This window comes from Arvicanthis niloticus, chromosome 29, assembly GCF_011762505.2.
Source record: "Arvicanthis niloticus isolate mArvNil1 chromosome 29, mArvNil1.pat.X, whole genome shotgun sequence".
NCBI classification, from domain to species: Eukaryota; Metazoa; Chordata; class Mammalia; order Rodentia; family Muridae; genus Arvicanthis; species Arvicanthis niloticus.
The window spans coordinates 9,214,193-9,236,521 of record NC_133437.1 but is presented as its reverse complement, the minus strand read 5'-3'; the positions used below and the strand labels follow the sequence as shown (position 1 = coordinate 9,236,521).

At 38.9% G+C, this 22,329-nt stretch overlaps 1 protein-coding gene across 18 annotated transcripts in view; it reads right to left on the bottom strand.

Annotated features, from left to right (window-relative positions):
• The window catches only part of Mef2c (myocyte enhancer factor 2C), a 162,293-nt gene that overhangs the window by 35,605 nt on the left and 104,359 nt on the right, over nt 1–22,329 (bottom strand). For 14 of the 18 annotated variants that reach the window (XM_076927084.1, XM_076927081.1, XM_076927087.1 and 11 more), the window contains one exon: nt 6,416–6,559. In XM_076927084.1, the coding sequence (XP_076783199.1) occupies nt 6,416–6,559 (144 nt within the window). Of the gene's footprint in view, nt 1–6,216; nt 6,355–6,415; nt 6,560–22,329 lie in introns of all 18 variants that reach the window. The other 4 variants (XM_076927090.1, XM_076927093.1, XM_076927096.1 and 1 more) reach the window with 2 other exon arrangements.

The following is a 22,329-nucleotide window of genomic DNA, read 5'->3' as shown; positions in this document are numbered from 1 at the left end:
TTCCTGGCTCACATGTGGTTGGTTCTTATTGTTTTCGTTATTACTGGTTGTTTTTTTTTTTTAGCGTTTACTGCAGCTTTCTGTGACTGGTCAATTGGCTGGCCAATCATACATGTGTCTGCAGTAACACTGTGTTTATGTTGTTGTTAACTGTAATATGTTCTCTGCTTATGTTTCTGCCCTCATAGTCTTCATTTCATGTTTTTATTTTCTCCCATGTTATGGAAATTTAAATACTGACAAAAGCAAATGGTTTACAATTTTCTTTCAAATGACTTTGACTCTTCGTTGTTTTTAAGGGAAATAAAAATGTTCATGTGATACGATAGTATGTCTGTCCTTTAGGTCATTTGTGGATTGTGTACAAGATAACAGAAAATGATTTTTGGATAAACCCTATAACCATGGAATATAAATGCAGGTAATATATCAAAGTATGAATATATGCCCACATCTCCAAAGCCCTGTTAAACAAGAAAAACATTAATGTATGCTACAAGCTACTCTAGAGTGACTCACTGACATACCACGTGAGAATAGAAATCCCCTATGAAAACAGCACAGTGACAGTGCTCAGAGGCCTCCACCATCAGCGTCTACCATCAAATCTTTTCTCCCTGCCCTGAGCTCCAGATATCTCAACCAGGCCTTCCTGCTGCTGATGCAGGCAGCAGCATCAACTCAAGGGGAGCAGAGAGGCCAAGGCCCCGTTTTCCTGCAGCATCCTTAGTACTGGATTCTTGCAGGGGCTATGTTCTCCTACAGAATGACATCCTTTGAGTGGCTTTCTCTTGCTGAAACAGGGCTTTCCCTCCTCTAGTGATTTCTTGTTCCTTTTTGTATCCTTACGCCTGCGGGTAATAGCAACTTCGAGGCTCCAAGCCCCAACATGCTTTACTACTCCCTCAGGTTGCCTTTAACTCTATCTACGCGTGTAGTCCTTGTAAGGAGCTCTCTTCAGCTATATTTTGAGTTTGGCACCTGTTTCTGGCTATGACCTTAGACCATAATATTAGCTCTGCAGATTCTGAATGGGGACATTTTGAAATTCTGGGTGGGCATGTGAATACCCTCATTCCCAGGAACAGCATGGTGATTCCTACAATGGCTTCCTGATAGATCAACCCACTCTGGGCTTTGCCATCCTGCTTTTTACTTTCAACAGACAACACTCAGGATCTTGATATTTTAAAAGCATACATTAGATGACAGTATTCCTCTCTCAAGTCCCCACAAGTGTAACCATTTTACCTAAAGAAAAAAAATCTCACTTCCTCCAATGGCCTAGAGATACTCCATGCTTGGGCCTTTACCAACCTTCACTACGTACACCTTGCCCACTTTTCTCACTCTTGACCAAATACCATGATTAACCCGAGCACTACCCCAAACCTCTGCTCAAAGTCTGTCCATCTGCAGGACATGCACCTTGACTATTCTACTTGATCTAACATCTTGTTTACTTCTTAAACTCATCTTTAGATCTCTTCCTATTTTATTAAAAATCAAAAACAGTTTTGATGTTGGTTGGTAATAGTACTTCCTCAAGGTCTGTTGCTACAAACAATTCAAAATGTATTCTCCTTATTATATTATTTGAATATTTTTCTTTAAAGAAGAATGTTTGGGGTATATCTCATTAATATAAAAGTGTAAGATTATCATTTCCTACATATTTTCTGTTGAAGAGGCACTATGGATGTAATTTACTTTACTTACTTGATAAAATTTAACACTGTCAGTATCCCTTCATTGTGCATAATTTTTCCTTTTTCAAAATAAGATTGAAAAATGGCCGAACATCATCAAACTAGTGACTGGGTCTGTTTTTGCTCCTAGTTCACTGTGCAGTACAGATTATCATTTTGGAGTAAATGAAATCTTGTAGTCAGTGATCATATAATTTACACATATTAGGTATTAATAAACTATCTGTGGACGACATGACTAACAGTTAACTACTACATCTCAGGTCATGGGGAAAAGTCAACTTTAAAAACTCCTTTCTTCCATATTTAGTTAAAAGCCCATACTTTAAACTGAACATTTGGTTGTAAAGGTTTTAATCTGCACTCATTATTCCTACTCAGGCATCTTCCACTCTCACTGGGTCTCTAAGACTCGCTACAGTGCTGTCTCTCCTCATATTGAATAGAATGTTGACCTTGCCTCACTAGAGGGCCAGGCCCATCTCTCCTCCCCTAAGAGAGTCAGGCACTTTCACAATGTAGAAGATGTTAGCAATTATGCAATGAGGACCAACCAGTTCAGTGCAAGTCAGTAGACTCCTTTTTCCTCCTGAGCTTTACTCTGAAGAATTAATGAGTTTCTAACACATTAGACCATAACAACTTGAGCAGGATTGCTATAAAATTCATTTGCAATGGGCTAAATGGGAGCCAGATATATCTTGATACCAGAGCATATGAAAGACAGTGCTAATCTAGCAATTCAAGATTATTAGCCTCCCCCCCAAGAAATCTCAGTCACAGTTCCAGACATGGAATACCTTGCCACTTAATCAGGAAGCCATTTCATGTCCTCTGACCCTGACTCCTTATCCATGGAAAAAGATGGTTGCATAGATGAGAACACTAAGCATCCCTAAGTACTTGGGAAGCAAGAGGATAGAGTAACATATATTTAGAAGAAACTTGCATTATTCTTTTCCTTCTTGACTTTTTAAAATTAGGAAGCTTTAAAAGATTTATATTAAAAAAATTTTTTTTTGGCTCAAAACCAGAAGCCACTCCTAAAGTTAATTATCTTGTGCCAGTCTCTAAATGTTTAGAACACTCAATTCTGGAAAGTAGACTTTGAGGTGATCACATAAAGTAAGTAGGCCTGGCTATCAGGAAGACAAGGGAGCTAAGCTCTTGTTTTCAGAGTGTGAAATATGTGGTATTTCACTTGGCAGGACATAAACCCAAATTCATTCATTTCTAGGAGAGGATGCAGGTGGTCTTTGTCCTAAGCGATGCAGGAATGATGGCTGAGAAGCTCATAGCTGTCTCTGAACAGTGATTCTGGTTCTTGGGGTATGATATCTGAGTCAGGAGGACATGTGAACCCTTGGTTTCTCCAAACTTTTCATGAAGAAAAGCCCAATAAAAATCAAATAGTACATTTTTGATAAAATATTAACTTTAGTTAATAGCCCTTCTTTTGTTCACATGAACAACTGAATTGAATCCTGTGGTTCATTATTTCGCCACTAATTGAACTACTATTACCAAGCTGCAGAGCTCCTAGTAGAGGAAAAAATATTATAAAGGTCAAATGGCATGTGACCACCGATTGTCTTTATCTCAGTTTGTTTGTGGCTTCTTAGTGGCTGCAGCACCCATAAAATCTGACCATCCTTTTACATCCTCAGCGTCCAGACTTTCATTCCTGTCTGAGCTCTTCTGAGCACCTGCTCTCCCTTTCTCTGTATTCAGTACCTACACAATTATGTATGTAAGTGATAGCATGGCCATCCTGACCTAATGTACACTACTTACTTCCCACCTTTGGCCTCCTGGGTGCCTGTCCTGTCTGCTACTTCATCATCTCTGATAGTCTCCACCCACCTCCTCTTTCTTGAACTTTACTATCTGGTCCTCCACCAGACCTATGCAGTCAATCTTTTCCTTTTTTTTTTTTTTTTTTTTTTCAAGCATTCTTCCTTTGTATATAAATCAAGTGATTTTTCAAATTCATTCTATTGTTGATTCTAGGTACATCAATGCCACTGTGTTCACAGTCTACCCTTCTGAAGAAAATACAGACATTTTGGTCCATTTCCTGTCTCTTCATTCTCTCAAGCAGTTTTGCTTCTACTTCCCACCACTCAGGTCTTTTTGCTAATCCCTGGCTCCTCCAATGGGCCTGTTTTAGCTCGTCATGATGCCCAGCATGAACTGTAGCAGACCCAGCAGGAAAAAACAGTGGTCGACAATATTTCAAATCACCCATGAATTATTTCATGTAATTGAGGAATACGGGCATAAATTATATTACTCCAACAGGTGACTCCAGTATTAAAATTTCTATTTTAAAAGGGAAACACTTTACACTGGTTCTTTGACGGAGAAAAACAGTCATAATGTTTTGAAAGTTGGAGACACTCTCTGCACACAAAGGGCAGAGTGTCCTTGTGTTGCTGTAAATGTTTCAGCAGCTGTGAAAACGTTCAACAAAGTGAACTTCCAGCAAGAGAGAGCAATGTGCAAAAACTGGGCTTTTCACTGTGGACACTGAGACACTCGGGGAGACTTGAAGACTCCCTGGCACAGTGAGAGGTCACGTGGCTCCTCTTGCATGCTCTACCTGTAGACTCTCATGTGTGTGTCACCTCAGGCCACACATCCTTGTGGCATTAAACAAATCATGTATCTTAATTTTGGACTTTTTACATGACAGAGTGGAATATCTCAGGGAATCTAGGTGACTAGTACATCTTCCTTCCCCGTAAAATGTAAGGAAACAGATCCATGGATCCATGATGCATATATTCTGACACTTTGGGGTTCAATTTTTCTCCATACTTAGGTTCACTTATGCTGATTATGCTGATAACTTATGGTTATCAGCAATACAGCAGGTGTTTGCCGTTTTCCTATCTGTGCAGAGGATTCCTTTGGTCAGTGGACACTAAAGGCATTACCTTACAGTCCTCCTTTAAACCTCTGCACGCACAGCTTTCAAACAGTCTTTTTCTAGATATAGCAAGGAAACTCAGGCTATAAGAACTAGAAGTCAAACTAAAGAAACAGTTTGTTTCTCTTTTCTGGGTAAAATCAATTCTGATGGATATTTTGTCATTTAAGAATTTTGTATACAGTTAGTAAGCATATACAGAGTTCTTTGATGAGCAAAACACTGTGAACATGTTGTGTGGAACACTGAAGGGTAACGACCTTTAAGACTGGGAGGGGTACATGTGAGGGTTTTGAGGAAGGAAAAGGAAGAGAGAAATGATGTAATTGTATTATAATCTCATAAAGTATTTAAAGCATGAAACTGAAAAAAGTTGTCCTGCTGGCAGTATTTCATTTGACAAAAGAAAAACTAAGCACTCATAAGGACAGAGCTTCTAATCAGCACAATATTTTACACATATATTTTAAAGGGTTTATTTCAACCAGCGAAGACTGAGTGTGTGTGTGCTGACTGTGGCAATGCTTAACTTACTTTGTGAGTACCATGTGCATACAGTTTATGGCTTCTGGCCTAAACACCTACATGTATAACCAACAAAGCCCATTGTCATGGCAGATGTGCTTGCAGTATTCAGGATTGGGCTGCTTTGCTAACTTACCAGAAATGTACTTTTTCTGAAAAGGAATTAATTATGTACTGAGAAGCTTGTGTACAAATTAGGATTCAGGTACTAACATTATTCATAGCATATAAGCCTTGAGTGTAATCTTATATGCTATAGAAATAACATTGTTTGTTTGATTGTTGACTGAATGTAACAATATGTTGGGCATCTTTTCCCTATACATCTGTACCAAAAAAAAAATAATGCATGCACAGCTATTTTTCTTAACTATCTGGCAAGGCATATGATTGATTGTTAGGAAATTTCTTAATTGGTTAAGACAAAATTGAGCCACATGTTAACGCATGAAAACTGTTGGTGTAGGCAAAGCATATAATACTCTGATAAGAGCTGTAAAATCACACAAACGTTGAAGTCTTACCGTTAGGGTTCATGCAGTCTGTTCCCTGCAGCGTATTAGCGTTAGCCCTTCAGTGCTGAAGTCGAGTGTGTGTGGGGAGGGGCCAACATGTCATTCAGAAACTAGCCTTCACTTAGGTGAAGTGTCAGTGCACACGATGGAACAACACTTCCACTCGTGTATCTGGTCTCTGCACACAAAATGTATGCAGAAAGTGATTCTCGTGTTGTTTTAGTGTGCTGTGATGACCTGCACGAGAACTAAATTTTGCTAAGGTTGTGTAAATTCAGGGCATGGCCCATGGATCTTTCTCTTCCTCCTGTGAACTCTTCTACCTCTGAATGAACTTCTCCATGGCAACTCTTTGGGTTGATGAAATTTCAGTATCCCACAGGGGTTGCTTTCTAAATGCACTGCCTGTGGGATGAGATGGCTACTTCATCTGTCTGACTTTGCAATGCTTCTTAAAGCAAGCCACCATCGAGAGGGTTAAGGGATGTTACTGCAGCAGTTATCAGCAGACCAGCCATCTACCTTTGGTACTTACAGGAATTTTATGACTCTTGATCATATTATCAAATTCTTCATTAATTTTTTTGTATTTTTCTTCAGTGCGTGGGGTGAGTGCATAAGAGGAGTCAGGATCGGGGCTTTCAGAGCCTTTGTTCTCTTTCTTGTTCAATGCCTGCCAGGTTCAGAGAGATATCAAGAGTAAAAAAAAAATGAAGGGTGTTTCGAGTACTTACACACAATCTTTGCCTGCTGATCATTAGATCAATATCTTCGTTAATTTTCCTGTACTTGTCCTCAGACTCAGGGCTGTGACCTACTGAATCGTCTGCATCGGGATCTGGGCTGTCACAGCCATTAAGGCCCTTCTTTCTCAATGTCTGAAATAAATAATGTGCAAAGTTCAAACCTAGACAAAGGCTGTAAGAGACATTTAGCGATGTTACAGAGATTCAAGCTGTCCAGCATTTCAGATTATTACATATGCTAGAGTGCATTTGGGGAAAGAAATCACGAGAGAACAAGTCATTCCAACAGAGTGCTCATCACTAGTTTAACAAAAGGAACGAGGAACTATTTTGTTTGCAGCTAAATTCAGTCAACGAACAAAGGAAGGTAAAATATCTTGATACAGAACTCAGATAGAAATACATAATGAAAAGCAATTACAAGATGCAAAGTGTAATGTGATACAATACTTTTTTTCCCCACAGAAATACAAGCAGTCAGGATGTTGCAAAATCATTTCAGAATCTATGACAAAAAAAAAAAAGCAGAAATGTTGCAAATATTATCTCTGGATTTAACATAGTAGTCGGAGTTACTATCTTGTCTCGCCCCTGGTACTTGACAGCAAAAGGGCATTAAAGAACCCAGCTAATCACCAAGCACTTGCAAGGAAGAAGCTCATTTGGGAGAATTATTTTTGCTTGTTAGAATTCTGTGTATCTGTAAGAGTCTGTATTAAAATTTCCAATATTGAGAAATTATCTTCCTAAACAAGAGCAGAAGGCAGCTCTGGGATGGATGAGCTTAGGGCTTCATTATCCTGAGCTGGGTAAGGACGACAGCACTGCATATAGACAACCAAGTCAAGAGTTATCAAACGGCACAAACTCCTCCTGCTTTCAGCCGAGTACGAATCAGCCTGAGACTCTCCTGACACATAAAAGTGAAGTCAGTGGCTTCTCGCCAGCCTCCTGTCTCCTGATGTAGGTCTGCTCTAGTTTCAGCTGTCACTAAGGGATAAATACCAATAAAACAGTGTAACAGTTTGGAAAAGTATGAGTCAGGAGTCTGAATTTTATTCTTTTCTAAAAAACATGTTTTTCAACTAAACTATGTACAGTCCAATGGACAGAAATAATGTGGTTTTGGAGCTCACAAAACCTCTGATTAATCATACCACTTGACATGTTAATAATTAAGAGACTCACACACTATTTCTTATTTTTCGTGGTACTAACAGGGTTGGTTACAAAGAGATGTACAGCTATCTGTCTCTCACTAAGGAAAGTCTTCAGAGCTGATCCATGTTGGATAGAGAACTCAGATACAAATAAACCAAAAGCTGAAACACCCAGACAAGGGTCTGAAAGCTGAGATAACACTGCATCCTTGAGTTATGCATTTGGGAACAATAAAATGATGTCATTTTTAAAGGGAGTGTCCAGCTTAAAAATTCAAATCCATTGCTTTTTTTTTTTTATTAGTGTGCCACAAATATAATGGTACTTAAAATTACTTTCAGAGGCATTGAAGGCTTGTACTTAAAACCAAACTGGGAGCTATCATATCTCAACCTGTAGAATGTACATCTCTGTAAATATTTATTAATGTTACAGTGGTATAATATAACAAACATATGGTTACAGCTTATTATGTGGTAAGATGTTTGAATATTAAAATGAATATTTTGACACAAGATGATGAAATATACATTTATAATCTTGAGGAATTTTTAATTGGTGGGGCCACCTGTCCCCCTCTTATGAATTTCCAACCATGTATTTTGGTCTAAAGCAAGTAGTCATTGAGACTTCCCACAATAACACCAGAATGGACGTCACAAAAAACTAGGATGCTAATTCTAGTTACTAACTTCTTACATTTTAAACTCTTTTGTTAATATTATCTTGGGGTATTATCTTATAACTTTGCGTTAGCCTCTATAGATTCTTGAACTTTAAGGGAACTGTTTTGCATTACAGTCAACATGTCTATATCTAATCTATATCTGTATCTACTTTGTAAAATTAAGAATTCACTCACAGGGCTGGTGAAATGTCTCACTGTCACCAAAGCATGAATATTTAGTTCCTCTATTCCAGACTAATGTAAAAAGCTGGGCTTGGTGAGTATGCCTACAACTCCTAGCCTTGGGGTAGAGCGTGGTGGAGACTTGTAGATCCCTGGAGTTAACTGGCTAGCTAGTCTATCTGAACAAGTTAATCTCAACTTCAGTGAGAGCTCCTACCTCAAAACTCATAGGAAGGGAGTAAACTAGAAAGGATATTTGACATCAACCTGTGGCTTCTACATGCTCAAAGACACACACACACAGACGCATGCACACACACACACACACACACACACAAACACACACACACACAGATGCACGCACGTATGCATGCACACACACAACCACACCAACATCACACACACACACACCATATACAACACATGTAGTACCTCACATAAACAATTGAAAAAAATTCATGTTCATAGAGAAAAGAAGGTAAGATCAAGAAAATATTTAGTAGTCTTCAAAAGTAACTTATTTATATTCCTCTAAGGCACATGAAGATAGTCTTATGAAAACCTTGAACTTAAAAACCTCAAATGATGTTAATTTAGAGTCTTAATAAATTTTTTTTCAATGTGTATTTTACCCAACAAATCTTATTGTAAAAAGTATCGTTGTTTTGATATGCAGATTTCTGACAACAGAACGCAAGGGTTAGAAGAGGCCTATCAACTGTCATTACAATCCATCTGGCACGTACATGTGCGCTAAATATTCTCACAAACTTTTGGGTGGGTAGATACTGCAGCTTATAAAAATTCAAGCACTGCTTATATTTCACCGAATACCTCTACAAATGTTAACTCCTTCTCTCTCACAAGTGTTTCACTACAGGCTTAGGAAACCTTAATCTCAAACCAGTGCCGCCAAGCATTGTAGCTCAGCTTTGGTCACTGCTTGGGGACAACCTATGGCTATCGCTTCTCTGTTGAAATCTTTTGATTTTTTTTTTAAAAACTAAGGAATGCAGAAGTCAAGGAACACTTCACTGAAATACAAGCAGTGTTTGAAGTTTTATAAGCCACACTATCCACCCACCCAAAAGCTTTGTGAGAATATTGCATTTACGTTCACCTGCAACAGTTCACGCAACACTAGTATAAATTAAATCGAAATGTTAAGGAATTAAGTTTGAAAAAATTCTAAGGATGAAAATATGAATAAGTATACTTCCTAGAAATATTTTTTTTTTGAGACAGGGTTTCATGTAGTTAAGGAGATGACATTGATCTTTCTCTATAGTAGTAAATGATCTTGAATTCCTTATCCTTCTGTCTCTCCCTTCCAAATGCTAGGGTTTCAGACATGCATTATTACTTTTGCTTGGTACTATGCTATGGATGAAACTCAGGGCTTTGCACTCGGGAGGCAAGCCCTCTACTAACCAAGCTATGCTCGCATCCCTTGACATCAAATTTTAGTCAAGAGTGTAAAGTGATGCTGGTCAACAGAACACTTAGTTCATAGAGTAAGAAACCAAAAGAATCACTAGTCATTTTGTACCTGAAGCAGGAAGTGAATTATTGGATGCAAACAAAGCTGCTGGCATGACACTGTAACAAGCAGGGGAAGACAGACGCTGGTTCTCTCCCAATATGTTCTTCTTGTGTTGGGTGGCATTATCTTGTAACAAACATGACTGGTATGGAAGCAATGATTTAAGCTAAATTGTATTATTTTTTAAAAGGAGCTTTTTTTTTTGAGACCCAGAAACACAAAATCTTAGAGTGAATTAATACCGAGTTCTAAATTCCCATAATCACATAACCAGAACACTGGAAAAATTGTTCAAAAATATTATCCTCAGCTGAGTGCTTGCATAACATATTTCTGCCAAGAACAAATGATTATGGTGGAATTATAAAGCTTGGAAAATGGAAGTGGTGGCACCGTCTCGAATGCCATAGTGTGAATGCAGAACCAGAGGAACAGTTTTATCTTTATTATATTAAAATCTACAGCTGTTTAATGATGACAAAGGAACTACTGTTAGCTCCAGCCAAGTCTGTCTATTCACAGTAATGAATAGTCAATATGAACTAAGGGACTTACTAAGTGAATTCGAAGCATATTCCTTTAGGACTTTTCTAGCAAAATCATACTCTCTGCTGTTGGCCTTGAAAATGTCTCTGATATTTTTATTTCTGGTATCTCTGGTCAGGTAACGTAGGTACCCAGACAGCCATTCTATACATGGGTTGTATGTATGGTGTCCCTCAGAGGAGAATATTTTGAAGTAGTCTTTTCCTGTGTGCAAAGAGGAGGCACAGTATCTACTCAAACCCCTAACTTCTCTCACAACTTACCTAAAGAGACTATACCCCTAAAGAACTCTGCAAATCTTCAGTGAGACTGTATACTGAAGCCAGCTTTCCAAAGAAGAGTGACACCTTTGGGCTAGATCAATTGACAGCAAAGGCTTCTGGGGGTGTATTCACATAGTAGCGATTGTTACACTGGGAGCACAGCGCAGGCGCTCTTACAGAAGCAATTAGATTGACAGAAGATGTCATACTCCACACAATAGATGGGAGAAGTCCAGGCAGGTAATCCAAGCATCATTTGGAATCTCTGCTCCCAGACATGTGGACATATGGACCTGCATTATTGCATTTGTTCACCAGAAAAGCCTGAAATATGTATAAACTGATGATGGTAGATGACAGGTGCTTCAAACATTCTAATGAAATCGATGTAGGGGAACAGATTTTATTTCATTACTGAAAGGAATATAAATGAAAAAGAATGCCACATGGAGTCTTATGTCTTGTCTTATGCATTATGTTTTCAACTAGGAAATCTCTTTTGTATGTAATTATTTAAACCAACTTTTCTTTTTTAGCTATGTATTTTTTTAAGTCTTAGTTTTCTTTAAAAAAAAATCTCTTCTCAGTACAAGAGAGGTAACTAAATTATTAGTTCCTTTCAATTCTATGAGACTATATACCTCGTCTTAAGGCTATTTAATTAAAATTCAACATTTTCCCCCCAAAGAATTAGTATCTCATATTAAAAGCTTCAAACCAGCCAATTTCTTTCTGTGTATGTAGTTTCAGTCCTGAATAAAGTATGTTTTCATTGTCTTCTTACTTTTATCTGTGCTTAACTATACAGCTGAAATTTAAAACGCTTTTGTGAAAACCCTCAAATTACTCCCATTACCCTTTGTTAAAATCCAAATAATCACGCTTTCTTGCATAACGGGTCCTCCCTGACTTTGGAGGGTTCATGTGTCAAGAACACATGCAGGAATTATTTCTGTTAGCTGCATGGATGTTGCATTCACACAAAAAGCAAGAAAGAAAATTCATCTACTTAGGAAAGGCAGTTTTCTTCTGATTTTAAATCCTCTGGGCTTGACTTTAACACCTGGGGAGGACAAGCCCTTGTGAGACAATCAGTGGGCTCTGTACGGGAAGCCATGTGAGTAAGTGAAGCCCTGAGAATGTAATGACCACTGTGTGCAGGGACTCCTAACACTGGCTCAGGACACGTCGTCTGGGACTGACCACTTTAAGATGCTCCTTTAAATATAGAATTAGGAATATAAATTCTGAACAGAAGTATAGTGTATATCTCATTTTATGATTTCTAACAGAGCTCTTGGACAGGCAAGACTAAGTGCTGAGGAATTTCTTTATAGGTATTAATAATCAAATCCGTAAGCAGTGCCTATACTGCATTTATGTATACCATGATTCTCTTTTGTTCTTATTCCAGAAATGAAAAAGATACAATAATATACTGTGAGTTTAGTACATTAGCACTTTTCTTTTTATCAGGCAAGAGAATCATGTATAAAGAAAAATTAACTCATAAAGTATCTGTGTTAAAAATCTAAAAAAAGTTGAAAATATAAAACTATTACATAGTTTACTCTAGATTAATATTCATTCTAAGCATATTATCTTTCCTTCTACTGATGAAAGATGTGTGTGTGTGTTTGTGTGTGTGTGTGTGCACGTGTGTGCACAAAGAAAAATACAGTCTGCTGCCAGGGTATTTGTCGTTTGGGTCTATATTAGTTTCTGGCCTGACCAGTGTGTATCAGATGACCAATAGGGGGCTGATCCCTAGGAGAGGGTAACTCTTCCACTTGCACAAATCACTACTTGCCTATAGGTCTTTGTCTTGGGGTGGAACCCCATGAGATTTTCTCTCTTCCACACTAGCATGTTGTTATGGCCGTTCTTCTCGATTGTTTATACTGCTGTTTCTAGGAGAGGCTGTTACAGTAAACTTCCTGCTATTCTCATGTTTACAGTGTTTCAGCTCTTGATTCTATGATGTTCCCTGAGCCATAAATCCAGGAGCTGTGATGTCCACTGAGGCTGTACTCTCTCCTATCTACTGATATCTGCATTGTGTTTCGTTGTGGAGGAACACATTAACACTGAGGTTATTTGATAATGTCTCAAGGAATCATGTTTTTTTTTTATATTTACTGATATCACACACAATACAAAAGTATATGTGTGTATACATAAATACATACATACATGCATGCATACATACATGTTTTATATTATATACTATATACGGAGTTTATTCCACTTGGGCTGACAATGCTCCTCATAAGAATGATAGACTAACAAATTCCCAGTACCATGTGTGAGATACCTCCTTTCATATTTGGTCAACGGAGTACATTAGAGACTGCTGATGTAGTCCTTGGTTGCCTCCCTTAGGTTGAAGGTAAGCCCATATTCTTGAAGACCCCATACACTTAAGACAAAGGTCCTGGATGATTCAAGGTAGATCTAATCTGAGAACCTCTTTCCTGGGATTTAGCTTCCATGACTTCGGAAAATACTCTAAAAGCTGCCAAGAGAGGCATCAGTGATAATCTACAGAGATGCAACACCTAAGAACCATGGCAACGACCATCATGGCAAGATCTAATCAAAGGTGCAATAAGTGGCCCTAACATGATTAAGGTAACCCCCAACTGTCTTGTTGGACTTGAAATCCATTCAAAAGGAGGGAAACCATACTTAGTAGTAGAAACCTAGCCAAATTTCAGGGGTTAGTGAACTAGTAAGGTCATCAACCTTGGTAAAGAATCTATTACCATCATTTTTCTAGACCAGCATAATCCCTTAGTACATTCTAAACCTTATCCTTAAATCCACAGGTAAGTGTAACTACCATACCTCATCAAAAAAGCCTCTCTTAGTCAAACTGCAGAGTTGTGGTGCTCAGTTCCAGTGGATAATTTATAAAAGCGCTCCTTCATGTAAGCCTTAGAAAGCATTGGAAAAGTGGGACAGATTATAGAAGCCAGAGGACCACGGAGTTTGCCATGAGACTGAGACTCTAGAGATGTAAGAAGCTCCTCGTATAAAGTCTCACCCATATGACTGCCTAAACATGAGCTGAACAAGGATAACAATAGACATGACTTAGTGGACAGGGAAAGCCTGTGAGGCTCAACCTTACATGACAAGCAACTCAAGAATTCTGAGAGTGGAAGAAATAGTCGTCCCAGGGAAGGGCACACCCATTGGTTATCCCATATTAAATGGTCAGTCCTGAATACATATATACAGGTAACATTATAGAAACTGAGCAGGTTATACTTAGAAATATATGTATGTATATATATATATATATATATATATATATATATATATATATATATATATAGTGTGTGTGTGTGTGTATTTAAATACATATATAACACTTTGAAAAAGAGTAAGAAAGGATTTGGAGGGAGGAATGAAGAGGGAGACAGGATGCATTATAACCTCAAAAATAAAATAAATAAAAAGCAGTTTCTCTTTGTAACAAATGGAGACTATTGTAGATTTTATTTTTGGCTTTATGTATATTTCTATGTGTGGGTTTGAGCATGTGAATCTAAGTGCCCATGGAGCCCGAAGAGGGTGTTGGCTCTCCTGGAGCTGAACTTAGACCCATTAAAAAGAAAAGGAGGCATCTAGTTCTGTAGTGACTTGATGTGCAGAGATGGGGGAGGGTCTCCTTCTCAGAGGAGAAGTGGAGGATGGAATTGGGGAAGAATCTATGTGCAGGGGTGACTGGAACGAGAGGCTGATATTGGAATGTAAACTGAATAAACAAATAAGCGAAAAAAAAATTTCCTAAAAGACAGTGTTAGAGGGAATAGACAGATGGGTCAGCAGGCAAAGTGTATCCTGCTCTTCTTTGGTTTGCAGCACCCGTGTTGGGCTCACAGCCACCTGTAACTTCAGGTCCAGGGGTCTGATAACACTGGCCTCTGCAGGACCCCACACTCAAGTGCACGTATTCCCTGGCTCCAAGTACAAATAACTAAAAAACAAAGCCTAAAAAAGATATTGGCATTGAAGGGTTTTTTTTTTTATTCCAATAAACTATTTTTCAATAATGCAGAGGACATCAATTAAAGATTTAAATGTCTCAAATATCAAAATATCACCACTTGTTTTCTATTGATCACAGATTATTTCACATCAGCATTTAAATATGACAGCTCATAGAATTATTTGGACTGTAGTGTGGGTGAGTCCAGGGTCATCTGGGTCTTCTCCTGCTCCCAGAAAGTGGGAAATCATGTTGCAGAAGCAGTGGCAGAGCCATCCCTCCAGTGGGGCTCGAGGAGCAAGTCCAAAGTCTGTCCTCCAAAGCATAGCTGGCACACCATCATGCCCATCCTGTGAACTCCTCCCATCATACAGCTGGCACACCATCATGCCTGTTTTGTGCCCATCACCCAGCCCAAGCACATTTTTACCACCCGTGGACAGACTTTATTACACACATTGACTCTTGTATCCTTAATCACTTGTTATTCGTCATTTATGAGTTTGTCTCCTTGGGTGCATTAAAGGGCTTAAGAGGCCCTTAACAGAAGCTTTTCTTGGTTTTGTTTTTTTGTTTTTCATTTTTAAATTCAGCACACAACGGTCTGATATATTTTAGTGCCCAACTCAACAAGTGCTACAGAGCTGAAAGGAAGACACATTTCCTCTTTCGTGTTAATGTTTGCTGGGGTCTCCCAACTGAATGAAGCTGTCTGACTGCGCGGTGGAGACAGCAGTGGGATCCAGACCACTTAATGTCTACTTGCTAACTGCTACTCTGTCTTGGGTGTTGCCTCTGGTCCTCCAGATGTAAAATGGTTTTCTGATTATAGTGTTCAAATTGCTGCATGCTTTCTTGCTATTCCTGGGAGCACAGGCCTGTTAACTTGTCATCCTGTATTGCCAGGATATAGCAGGGGACCTGGGACATGGCAAGAGCCATAAATGGTTGAGATATAATCAAGAGACTGAAACGGGTACACAGAGCAGGAAAGAACATACACATGTCTGTCCTAGGGAAGAGTTTTCAAATATGACTGGTTCTAGCGTGAATGAGATGGTGCAAACTTCCTCAGGACAGACTGGGTAGTGGCTTGGAGCCCTCAAAGGTCTTTCCAACATAACTCTTCTGGAACCCAGACATCACGTGGCTGGGATAGAAGAGCTGAGTTGGGAAGTCTGGAACACTTCAGCCATGAAGCTCTCTGACATCCTGAATCCAGCATCAATTTGAAGCCAAATACAGGGGACATGCTATATGTCCAATAAAGTTCACATAGTAAGGCAAATTCAAGAAGGACCTGAAGAATAGCTGATGTTGATCATTTCTCAAAAGAGGAAGAAGAAGGGGGAAGAGGGAGAGGAGGAGGAGAATTAGAAGGAGGAGGACTAGGAGGAAGAGGACTAGGAGGAAGGGTGGGGAGGAGGAGGAGAAGGAAGGAGAAGAAAAGAAGAAGAAGAAGAAGAAGAAGAAGAAGAAGAAGAAGAAGAAGAAGAAGAAGAAGAAGAAGAAGAAGAAGAAGAAGAAAGAAAGAAAGAAAGAAAGAAAGAAAGAAAGAAAGAAAGAAAGAAAGAAAGTCAGAATGAATCCAACAATTGAGAAAGAAAGGAAAGGAATAAATTAACAAAGATCAGGAAGCAGGTTTTGTGAGAGTATGAACCGTGATTGTAACTTCATGTGTGAATCTTTTTAGACTGTGGCACTTCCGCTGCAAATCTGTTACAGGGGAAAAGGCTGAATCCAAAGTCACTGGGAGCTTTAAAAATAATTCTTCAGAGCATCTTCTCTTATAAACTATTCATATTTCATACTAACAAAAGTATATAAAAGATAGCATATGCTATCTTCAGTAACTGCATTAATTTCCAGCGTTTACTTTTGTTTCCTCGTAGTGTCTATAGTGGTTCTTCTGTTCATATGTAGGGTCACTGTATGACATAATTTGAGACAACAGTGGTCTGTATCCTACTCTCTTTTACCTGGCATGGGATGCTGTTGTCAGTCACTACTGGTCCCACTTTATCTTGGACTCTGTTTACTTCTCTTCCAATTTTCTTCCTTGATTCCAGCGTGTCCCTTACTCCAGTCCCCTCTTAGAAAATGTTAAAACTTAGTTCTCTGACCAGAAGCCCCAAAAATCCATCCTCTATTTCATCACCTCTTTTCAGCTGTTGTTCATCTTGCTTTTCTGTTTCCTGTTCTCAGTCTGCTTGGTTTTTGACCCCACTTTGCACACAAGCTGCCGCTATACATCAGGCAGGGTCTAATGAAAATGAAAACCTAATTGTATCTTTGCCGTTTTTATAAACCATGGTGGCCACCAAGAGCTGCGTCACATACAAGCTTGTACAGCATACTCTCCTGCTGCTTCTCCCGTTTCGCTCTTCCCATATTTTGCAGAACATGTGTTTTCACCAAAGGAGAAGCTCCTATCATTTCCCACGTCTGCATGAAGTTTCCAAGCACTCTTGATCTACACCATTCATTCCTGTCTGCAATTTCTTTGCTTACTTTTTGCTCTCTGCTTTGCAGACCTTAGTCAACTTAGAAGAGCTAATCCCTAGAGTTTAGATATTTTTTGCTCTTGAGACATATTTTTGTGGTTGCTTCTACTAGACGTTGCCACAAGGAGAACAAAAACCAAAGGATTGCAACAGGTATCTTTGTGCCTTTACTTTAAGGTTCCCTGGGAACAAAGCATTACCCTTGATATATATTGAAAACCCTCTGTTGGTTGGATTTTTGGTCTACTTCTAGCTTGCCAGAAGGCAGAGGACTCATAGATTTTTCTAGTAAGCAACAGAAATAAAGACGTGAGGCTAGCGGTGGATTCACTGGTATCTTAGAACATTTGTTAATATCTCAGAAAGAGACATAAAGGTTTATTTCAAAGGCACTGAGAGGCTTCTCAGATGTAGAGGCTATATCATTTCCTTGCCAAAAAATGCTTCTACTGCCAGGCTTTCCAAAGGCTGCAGAGAATTCAGAACTCTAATGGGCTTGACTCTGGCCCATTTTCCCTCGCCCAATGGGAAATCCCTCTCTTCCCTTCATGTATAACACAGTTTTCAGGTCTCCAGTTACAGGCTAAACATGGGCTGCTAATAGATCTTAATCTGGCACAGAAACGAATTATTCTCCAATATATTTTCCATTCCTTGAGTTCTTCATTGGTAGGCATGGAAGAGTCAAGGCCAGTTCTAGAATCTGAAGACAGGCAGGCGTCACTTATGATATTCTCACTCTCTTCCTCCCGCCACTTGAACATTAATCACTTCAGAAAGTAGCCTATTTCCACCAAGTGGTCACAATCCATTCCCTATAGACTTTTGTTGTTGTTGTTAATCTACAGTAATTTGATTACAAAAACAGGAAAGGGCCTTTTACGTAACACCTTTCCAGTGAGTATACCCTGAAGACTTTGCAGGCCCTGGAATTCTAATTCCAGAGACTTGCATAAAAAATGATAAGCACAAACTAGCAATGGTGCCCCTCTTCCCTGACATGTTAGAAAGTCACAAAGTCTGAGGAATAGGCAGTGTCACTGGGGTGCTTTAAGGACAGCCTGTCAGTCATCCACTGTGGATATCCAAGGAAGGAAATCTGCATGTGTGAGAACAAGCTTCCATGACAGAGAAAACTTTTTACCGCTGCAACCAGTTTTTTTTTTTTTTTTTTCCAGCACACGGATGCCATTCAACAAACACTGTTGTTAATAAAAGAACAATGAGATCTAAGGCTTCAGTAATTGGTTCTTTTTTTTTTAAAAGTGGAATTACAACAGGACCTGAAAACACATAGAGAGCAGCTATTAGATGTGAGTGCAGGGTATTCTTTGCTTTTATCTCTAGCATGGCCACTGTAGAACTCTGGGATCCCCATTCTCATATAAAAGTTAAAATAGAAAAAGGATGAGCAGAGTATGGTGGACTTAATGGAGGGCATGAAACGTAGGTCAGTGATGGAGCGGCTGGCCAGCTTTATAAGGCCCTGGAGAAAGAGTTAATATCCCTTTTATATTTCTCTAGAATTGTATACTTAACATTTATTTTCGATCTGTATGCTATTTCTATTATTGTTCTTATCTCATTGTTTATTTTCTAGATTGTAAGATTAATGCAGACAGGACATCTCTTGAGGGCTTTCTGGTCCCGGTAATTAGCAGAGTATCTGACAGTAGGATGTTACAACAAATCAGTTAACTCTTCTGGACAGGAGTTGTACAGAAGAAAAGTGCTAATGACAGCCTGGTGACATACAGCAAGGAGCCGCAGACAGGCTAAGAAGTTGCTAATGGCTAGAAGAAGCCCAGCTTCCTTCCCCTGTGTATGGAGCTTTCCTTATAGAAGTCATGTTACATGTCAAAGGTCAGCAGCCTTGGTCTCTGGCTGCATCAGCACCACCACCACCACCACCACCACCACCACCACCACCACCATTTCTAATATAAAAATCGATCATGGACTTTGTTAATGTAATATTAGTTTTCTCATCTTATTGCCTGATACACCGTCTTTTCATTTAACAATGTTCAACTTATAATGAATTGCTAGTGGTTGGTTAGCCAGGCCAGTTAGCTAGGCAGATAGAACACACTGGACTTCGGCAGACATATCTATAAGCAGAACACCAGAGAGGCCAGCTAGAAGTTAGATATGAGAAAAATATTATGTACAGGTTCAGGTTCAGAGGATTGGATTGGAAATAGAGCTATAGGTTTATAGGGTGTTGTCATTGGTGAGTGAATAGAAGTCTATTTCATTTATCCACACTGGTATCAGGCAGTGAGGAATTCATAAAAACAGGGCCTCTGAAAAGCAAAGGCCCCTTTTCTTTCCTGCAGTAAACTCACACTGGAGTCTATCTCTTCTCTTCCCAATCACAATGTAAAACACAGTGTCTGGACTCACAGGAACATCAGAGTCAAGTCTTTACCGTACAGCTTTATCTCATCACCACAAGTTATGTGGATCAAGAATAGGTGCTGGGTTTTCTTCAATGGTCTTGAGTAGGTATCCAGTAGGAAGAAGTGTTACATGCTTCTACTATTTAATGGCCAAGGGGCACTGAGCTTTTTTTTTTTTTTTTTAGATGTTTTAAAAGCAAATGCATCCAAGACATGCTTAGTCTCAGCCTTGTTGGGAGCCCGGGCTGCACTGGCCAATCTCATCAGCACTGTCCCCATCTCATTCTTCATGTTCTCCCTGCAATCCTATCATGACTCTTCCCACTGTACTGCCACCAACTTCCCACCCAGGCCTCATTCCAAACCCAGCTTTTAGAGAGCACAGCTGTGCCTTTTAACTGAGTGTCCTTGTACCTGGGAAAGAACAGATCCCTTAGAATTTCATGAGTTAATGTAGATTTTGAGTCCATTAATCAAAGGGTCACTATTTGCTTTCTTAACAATATAATTATTGCCATCTGGCACTGGCTAAATAACCAAACAGTGCCTCTAGGACCAACATCAAAAGTGCCAGTAGCATTTCTGAATTAGGACTCTCAGCTCAGCTTTCCGCTGGGACTTGCCCTGAGGTTGGCTGGATCATTTGTTATTTGGAGGCTCCTGTCTCTTAGATTCATACTCCGGTTCCTGTTATTTTTACAGTATTAATGTGGAGAGCCAGTTTTTTATTAGCACAGGCAATTATAAATTGAGTATAAGGATTAGAATAAATAGGATGCAGTAATAGAACAAAAGAGTCTGAAAACATCTAATGCATTTATTGTAGAAATTTGGAGCTTTTCTTGTAGATAAAATACTTATAAATGGATGGAACACATTTCATAAAAATATGATTTGGAAAGCCTGGTAGTATCACTAATATATTCTGAGTAAGACCTATATAGACTAAATCACTGTTATTAATTTATGAACACATTTAAAATGTTCTAACTTTACACTTTCAAGTATCAAGATAGATATATATCTATATCTGCAAAGGTTCCAAAACTTTGACAAGTAACAGTTGATAAAACTACATTTTCACAATTTCATATTTTATACAAGCAGTAAAGCTAAGCTTCCATTCAGTTATTCTCATCTTGAATGGATGCTACAAAAGTCAGAAAGAACACTGCAGACTGCATAGGAGAAAGGTATATAGAGAGAATGTTGAAGAAAAGGGACGACAGTGGCGACTTCACAGAACACGATAGTAGACACACTGATAGGCAGACAGACTTTGGGTGGAAGAAAAGGAAAAAAATAAATGACGTTGTTGGAGTGTTGTCAAAGACAGGCGGGGACAAAATAATAAGGTGAGGCCACAAAGCACTGGTCAATATGTCAGCCGGCTTCTTGTCCTGTTAACGTTGCACGCTATGATCTAACAAACAGCTTTATCACAAGCCACCGTGACCTTCACTATGGGCAGTGGCTCAATCTGTTCTCTAACTCAAAGCAAGCAAGTGGAGGCAGACAGCCACAGCTGACTCCATCCTCTGGCCCTAGATGGCCTTCTCTGAGGAATTTCCAGAAATTTGGTTTCTCGTCCTTATTGGCTTCAGTTGCTTGTTTTTGTCACAACAGCTTCAGTTTTCCACGGAATATGTTCTTCAACCTGATTTTTAAGCTTGACATTTCAATTTTTATAGTGTATGAAATCTTAGTGATTTTTATTAGTCTATTGGTGAATCTGAAAATTTTCATTTGCAACATCATTTCTTCCACATACTTTACTAGGTAACCATCAAAATATTTCTCCTTCTATGCACAAAGAGGAAATTAAACCAGCCTTCCTTTACTCTCAAAAAATTAATTTTTTTATTCTTTTAATTGAATGTATTTCTCAGCAATAAAACCTACCATTTGTGGAGCACTTATCTGTGTTAAGAGTTGATTCTGCATCCTTGCGTGTGCGTGTGTGTGTATTATTAATATATATATATATATATATATATATATATATATATTATTCTATACAACCACATGTCTACTGATTGCCATGCCATGGATGTCAATGAGTAGGCACAATGTGGTTTAGGAAAATAAATCTAAGATGCTCACTGTAGAAGCAGGCATATGAGCTGTGTGTGAATTGCACTGCTTACTTCCAGGAATTTAGTGAGTTATTTGTTTTAGAACTGTGCTGTTTTCTTCCATCTTCTCTCCTAATACAGATTTCCTATGGGCAGGGAACACAACTCAAAGGTAGAGTGTGTTCGTAATGTGTGCAAGGACCTACAAAAATGCGAAAATTATATCTATGTAACTTTTGACCAGTTTGTCTGATAAGTTTTTTTTTTACTAAGGGAAATATCTATAATAAAATGACGTGTAATCTTATCTATAGTATTTCCAACGACTACTGGGTAGAGAGGACATCCCCTTCTATGGCTTCTAGGTAGTAGCTCTGTTTAAAATGAAGAGAAATAAAGACTGTATTTCTTTCAGCTCCTACGGCTGAGAGGGAGTTTGATCTAAGAAAGTAGGCTGACCTTCTGGAGGCATCCAAGTGCTTTATTTTGAGAGAATCTACACTTCTGAGATTCAGCCAGCTGCTCAGTCCTCTGTTTCTCTTTGCCTGACAGGTGAAGGGT